The following is a 7,435-nucleotide window of genomic DNA, read 5'->3' as shown; positions in this document are numbered from 1 at the left end:
ACTCCGAGAAAATCCTTCGAGGGACTGTCCTTGTCCGCGCGTTGAATTCTCGCGTCGTCATCCGACTGGGTCTCTCCTCTTCGACGACGGTGGGCCCTCGGCGGAAGAAGAATCAGCGGTGCCCCCGCCGCCCATGAGGGTGACTCAACCTCCTCCTCCCCCCCCTCCTTTCTCTCCTCTACTCACGCACGCACACATACACACACATAAATACACTTGAGGGTTTGCTGAAAACGTCTACTTGATCTCGAATCCCAAGGAACCTGGACGGATTTGTGGATCGAATTCTCCTCGCCCGTGTTCCATCGCGTGTTTTGCAGCGATCTCGAAACAATCATCCGCCGCCTCAGATGTTGTGGTTTTTAAATGCTGTTGCTGACGTGAGAATCCCCTCATCGATATTGCAAGAAAGTAGAGTTGTTTTTTTGTTTTTGTATATAGGAAAGGAAGAGTGTGACCACTTGTGTGCGTGTGTGTTTTTTGCGTGAGTGGGGCGAGCGAGTGCGTTCTTGCGGACTCTGCCGTGGTCTGCCGCCGCCGCCGACGACAGGACTTATACTCGTGTTGAGGCAGTTGTCGGGGGCACCCGGGAAGGACGCTGCCCGGAAGGGCGAGTGGATTCAAGTTTCCCGGTGTTTTAGCGCGGCTGTGAGCAGAGACAAAGGGACGCGATAAATAGAGGGAGGGAAGACGGATAGAGAGAGAGAGAGCGCGTGGTCGACCCAAGGCGGCTCGAGCTGACCTGCCCGCTCCTCTTCTCGGGACCCGTATTGTGCTGGTGAATGTGCTTCGTGGCGTGAGGACGGGGTGACACCATGTCGGGGACGTCGGCGGGTCCGGCGGCCGTGCCGGGGCCCGCGGGATCGACGGGGGGGACGTCGGGGGCCGGTACCCCCGGGGGTAGCTCCGCAACCATGCCCTCGGATGCGGCCGGGAGCAGTCGCAAGTCGACGGGTAAGACGCAGGTGAAGCCCTTCACGAAGGAATCGCTGGAGAGGCTGGAGAACAAGACGGTGCAGTTGGTGCGGGAGTACGGGTTCCAGCCGCGGCGCCGGGTTTCCGTCGAGGATGGCTCCGTGCTGCCCGAAAAGTTCGAACCCTTCCCGCGGCGCCTCTACGGGCGCCCTCTCGAGGAGATCGACAACTTCATCTACGACGAGGTGAGTACCGCGGAGTCCTTCTGTTCATGCCTCCCGCGCGAATCGGCAACGTCTTTTGGTACTGCGTCTTATAGTTTAGCAACTAGTTAGTAGATTGGTAATTAGCCAATAGATATTATAGTAATGTAATGTGTCTGAAAATTAAGTACAAGGCATCGGAACTTTTCCCGCTTGAGCCCTGTGAATTCAGTGTCGATCAATGTTTTCTAAAAATTGAGACTCGAGTAAATGGAAAGTTCACAAAACAGTGGAATATACCGGGAAATTTTTTTGTCCTGGTAGTTATTTTTGTTTGCTCTCCACGTGGGTGGGAGGTGGGTTGGGGGGGGGGGGGGAGGGGAGGGAAGGAGTTGAAGCGGAAAGGAATCAAGTTTCATTCATTCTTTAATATTTGTGTGAAATTGTACGATGATATATAATATATATACGGGTTAGTATTAATTGGCGCAACTCTCAATGTCATTTATAGCTGAAAACAAATACTCTATTAGCCTATATTATTATATCACTAGTTACAACAGACCTGCTAACAACAATCACTGCTTGATCACCGATTTCTCATGTTTACCGTGTTTGCGAACCATCGATGAAGATTACTAAAATCTGTTATAAAATCGTTAAGCAACCTCAGTCATGAACCCGAAGGTCGGTTTGATGGTCAAATATTAGCCCATCTAGTAATAGGCTCATCTGGTACCAAGCCCAAACGATGAGTGAAATTCACACATCGGGTAGGGAGGCCAGATCCTTACTCTGAAAAATCGTTTAGTCAATAGATATTAAAATATCCATTTACCTGAGAATTGGACCCTTTACCATTAGTTATAATACGTACAAAATTAATGATTAGTCATGAAATGAAGTAATTGGATCCACGGAAGGTTGTCGGAACGCTTCTTTGGCGCTGCGATCACTCTGGCCGTTTCCTTTATTCATTGCGCAATTCACGAGGTGGCATGGTATTACACTCGAGGTTCAGGGCCGAGACGCGTATAATTACCGCGAGATTGTTAGGAACACTTGAAAGCAGTCACACGTAAACCATCACTCATTTCACAAGCGAATATTTATCTCTAGAACTTCGCCTCGTCCTGCGTTTCACATGCGTACGTCATCCCCTTCCACCCCTCGCGCGTCTCACCCCCTCACCCTGATTTTCCTCCAACCCCCTTCTACCCGTCTAATGGATCCCCCGCTCGAATTCTTCGAGAGAGAGAACCACTCCTCGACTACTGTCCAGCTCCATTCCGCGTGCCGTCACGAGGATTTTAAATTCAATGTGCCTCACCCACCGCTTGCCCTCAAAGCAAAAGGAATTCGATTTTTTCCGTTTAAATTGGGCCAAAATTCATCTTCCCCCCCCCATTCTAGATTTCATGAGAGATAAGGGGAATCAACGAATATATTTCCCATCGCATTCCGCCAGTTCATATCCCCTCCTGTCTCCGTCGGAACCAGTTTTCCTTCCTATGGAGATTCTCGAGAGAGAGCTAAAAAGTTGGCCGGGGTTGGAGAAGCCCTTCTGGTCACCTTCTCTCTCTCTCTCTCTCTCTCTCTCTCTCTCTCTCTCTCTCTCTCTCTCCCCCACCCCGTCTTAGACGCCACCTCTCCTCGAGGTAGTATTTCTATTTAGAAGGCCTCCTCTGGTGTACGCATGCAAGAGCTATTGGTCATTAGAGCAGTGTTCATATATCATTCATCCTCAGCGACGAACTCGCGCCAATGTAACGTTCAACGATGACTACTGGAGTCTGAGCTTTGAATTGAATTGGTGTAAATATATCTCTGTTACAGTACGCACTAAATCACCAAAAACTTGAAGGTCTCTAACTCATTAGATCACCGAGATTCATTCCCGAGGATTTCATTTGTGAGGCATCGAGCATGTTATTTTGAGGAGGTCAGAGAGGCATCGATTAACAGTTTTTTCTTACGGTGTTTGGTGTAAAATTCTCTTGCGTGTCATAAAATCCATGCGTGTTGCACGTTATAATGAACCACCGATTGTGGGTTTGGGTTGCCTGTCCGGAATCTCGAGATAAGCGGACAACGTCCGCTCCTTTTCTCAGTTTTCTCGGCAAGAGGTCTACGCAGCAAATCCCTAAAATGACCAAAGGAATAATAAACTGGTCTCAAGGATTCACTTAAACGTAAGGTGGCCAGTGTGTTGGCATTTTCCAGTCCAGTTTTTGAATTAGGGAAAGGCGGGATCCTCCGTCGTAAACGGCTGTTCTTTCTATTACAAGAGCGTTTTATGAGTGTCATAAACTGTCCGCCGCATTCTATGCTGAAAGTTTGACCTCACCAGAGCATTGAGCAAAATATAAAGGGAAAACAATTAGGTTTTTTCAATAGAATAGTATCATTTAGTTTGTTGGAAGAGAAAGAAGTTGTTTTTAGCATGGATGGCTTGAATTGTTACCAAGATTATTAAGATAACAGTTATGAGTTGTTTATATTCCATAAGAGTGTGCTTTTTGTGCGCCTTCTATTCAGTTCATTCTTCCAATTATGGTCCCAAATTCGCGTCTAAATACTTTGTGCCGGCTGGCTCATCGGTCTTATTGCCTATATTTCTTCATTGCTCAACAGCCTACTGACTTAAACCGTCCTTTGAATTATGTTATGTTTGAATTATGTTGTATTATTCAATGTTCTGCTTAAAAATGTGATTCATCTGATTTTTGTGCACAGGTTTCAATCTGGATTGTAATCAGTAGGCATCAAAATATACCTGTCACATTGTATGGAACATTTTTTAACTTTAGTTCTTTTTATCATTTACCAGTTTTATTGCTTTTATCAGTGCTGTTTAATTCACGATTCAATGTACTATGGTACATTTCAGATGCTCGAGGCATATTCAAATCTTGTCCTGACCTAGAGAAAACTTATTTTTATAGTATTGGCTGGGTTATTTATTTAGAAAATCTGGTTATATTTTGGTAGAAAAATTGTTAAGCTAGGCAGTTGTTAATTTTTTACAATCTTTGTTCACGTTTATGTCAAAAGGCAAAGAGTTGCTTTATTTAACCGTTATGATCAGGATTTAATCAAGTTTATAGAAGCACGTTTAGAAAAATACACATACTCTGCGTATAATATTCATGAATAGTTATACTAAAAATTTATTTTTACTCAATAATTGTATAATATGCCCGTAATCTTGTAGCATAAATAATTTTCTGTAATAAATTCAGAATACTCTTTGTGTGCAGTTTGGGCTTTCTTTTAATTCGGATTCGGAAAGATTATCTGACCAAATTTTAGATATATTTTATTATTTTTAGAAAAAGTCTGATTTTTTTCGATTGGTATTCTTTCGTTCATGAAATTCTCACCTCCATTCAATATAAGAATAGGCACATGGGATGCCATTGGCTCCTCTTACCTTCTTTTCCCTTGGAGACCTTTGGGCCAAGGTCATCACTCCGAGGCACTAATACGTGATTGATGGATTACATTGTAGTGACCAAATTAGAGTATTAAAGTTAAATTCAATGAAATGTCTTAGAAAACTAATTTTCAAAGAGTTTCATTACCTTCTCATGTTCTATCCTAAGGCTTGGTAGAAAATTTTTCAATTCGTATTTTCAGGTGATCTCGTATTCTTAGGTCAAAAAAATTTGGTTTCATCCGAAAATCAATCCAACTCGCCAAATTGAAAACATTTTACCATGAGTTAAATATTTTATACATCGATCCATGTAAAAATTCAGAACCTCTGGTGAATTGGTTTTTCAAAATATTTATACTCGAAACTCATTCCACTCAAAAAACGGATCCCCATTATCAATTCATCCCACCAATTAAATTTGTTATGCAAAATTTCAATAAATGAGCGTGAGCTAGTCGGTGTTTGAGCAAAAAGGAATTTTGGGGACGCATTTACTGCCCTGAGTAACGCGTAAATCACGGGATAAACGTGTACCGACATCACCAAGGGCACCATTATGTGATCAAGGTGAATGGCGGCGCCTTCAAGCCTTCAAAATTTGAACGTGAGGTCAGTTACTGAGATCGCTCCCCACATTAAGGGCTGTTGCTTCAAACCAGGGTATTGGCATGCGGGCGCTTAGCCAGGGAGTGAAAGTGGGGGAAGAATGACAAGGGAAGGGGACCTGCGTCATTGAGGACAAGGGTTGGATTTACCCATCCCTTGGAAGTATTGTCTGATCCTAAATGGCAGTTTTTGTAATATTCCATTATAATTTATGATAGCAATATGCAACAAGTTTCGACGTTGCTCCCTCATATTCAGGCACCTCTCTATACGGTTGATATTTATTTAACGAATCGTAGAAAAGTGTAACGCTAAGTTATTTGTAATGGATTTCCAAAAATGAGTCAGTCTTAGTATCCGATCCAATCAGTTAGTTCTTCTTCCGTCCTCAAGGCTGAAAGCTTGCTTCTTTTCCACATCCTTGGCCTTTGGAAAAGTCATAGCATTCGTTGTGAATTTGGCGTGATCATGAAAGAAACTTAAGCCTTCTTTTTTTCGGAACCAACTTCATGTAATGGCTTGAACATCCACTGACTGTATCGAAGACGAAACATAAATTAAATATTTTGAACAAGTTATGATGCTGCTTGTCGATGAATTTTCGTATTCAAAGCTCAAAATCCTCGCGATTGGCCAACATTTTCTGAAATTAAAACCACTGGGTAAATAGATAGGTGTTATCACATTTTTTTAAAATCAGTAGGGACTTTTGCAATGGATATTGAATGATTTACACTATCATTTAATACTGGAATTATACAAGGGTACCTTTTTATGTCAATTATCCTAATTTCATTATGTCCAATAGGCTCAGTATCCATTTTGTTAATAATCTGAGAAATGTCATCATCAGTTGCTAAATTTATCACTGTGGTATTTAGTAGGTTCCTTATATTTACTGAAGTCTGACAATTTTGTTGAGTTCGGTTTCTTCTTTTCATTTATGGAAATAGAGCTGTTTCTTCATTTTGAAAAAAATTTTCTTGGTTATAATTGCTCCCCTTCTGGGCAGGGCTTAGCGTTGCTGGCCTCCTTCATTCGAGAATTTCTGCTAGGAATCGTCGCAGTTCATATTCATACAATTGTTCTCAACTTGACTCAAAATACTAATTTTTTTGGTTTCCAAGCCTAAATGTTTATCACGATTCGCATGAATCAGAGGTAGGTCAGAGATAGTGGGAGAAGTGAGCCGAAATATTTTTGAAAATGTGAAAATGGTGTTTAATTTAACCTTCCATAGATATTTCTTTGCAGTTCTGAAAACCTTGGGATTTGTGGTGGGTTTAGGAGATATTTGTTCGTGCTTTGAAAATTTTAAATTCCAAATTTTCAAAATTACCTTTCTCAAGTGAACTAGTCCATAAAAATCCCCATTTGTATTCCATTCGCAAAATTATGCGCGTTTCGTACATACACACATTTCATGTGTACGCGAATTTCTAAAATATTGTTGCTAAGACGTTTTGTGGTACATTAAATGCTGACCTCGTCCATGTAAAAATGATAGTCCTATCGTTGAATTTCGTAAAAATATTGTAGTTTTAAATATTTTGTAATTAATCTTTACGCCAAAATTGTCAAAACGCCATGAAAACAGAATGATATACATATCATGAAATATTGACTCATTGATGAAAGAATGCACTTTGCCTTTCGACATGTCTTCTTTCAACATGAAGAACTTTCACCATTTTACGCCTTAAACTGTGTTATCTATTGATGAATTGATTTACATTTTTGTAATAAAATTTTAAAAAACATCTAACGGTATTAATTTGTTTATATATATATATATATATATATATATATATATATATATATATATATATATATATATATATATATATATATATATATATATATATATATATATATATATATGAATATATAGTACAGGGAAAAATAATGCAATTATCTTCATTAGATACATTTTGATATAAACAAATTAATAACGTTCGATATTTTTTTGAACGACTTCAGTAATTTGATTTAAAAAAAAGGATCTACAAAATATTTATTTAGTAGCTGTGTCCATCCAAAAACCTAGCTTAACCGGTAGATTGCCTAATAATAATAATATTATTATTATTAGGTAATCTACCGGTTAAGGTAGGTTTTTGGATTGACAGAGCCACTAAATAAAACATCTTGTGAATCCTAACAAAACGCAAACTTCAGCATCCTACTCTATATCAGGTCCCTCTTCATCTCTGAGTACTTTCTTCCTCCCTTCATTCCTTCCAACATCCCTATCCTGTTCCTTCCCTTTCCT

At 40.6% G+C, this 7,435-nt stretch overlaps 1 protein-coding gene across 1 annotated transcript in view; it reads left to right on the top strand.

Moving 5' to 3' along the window:
• Window positions 1-815: 815 nt before the first annotated feature.
• Window positions 816-7,435, top strand: part of LOC139694182 (sodium channel protein 60E-like) — a 283,656-nt gene continuing 277,036 nt past the window's right edge. Inside the window, exon 1 of the mRNA XM_071592651.1 lies at window positions 816-1,160. Within this exon, the coding sequence (XP_071448752.1) occupies window positions 816-1,160 (345 nt within the window). The remainder of the gene's footprint in view (window positions 1,161-7,435) is intronic.

Source organism: Hetaerina americana, unplaced genomic scaffold, assembly GCF_022747635.1.
Source record: "Hetaerina americana unplaced genomic scaffold, ioHetAmer1.1.p SCAF_1, whole genome shotgun sequence".
Classification (NCBI taxonomy): Eukaryota; Metazoa; Arthropoda; class Insecta; order Odonata; family Calopterygidae; genus Hetaerina; species Hetaerina americana.
This window is presented reverse-complemented; position numbering and strand designations above follow the sequence as displayed.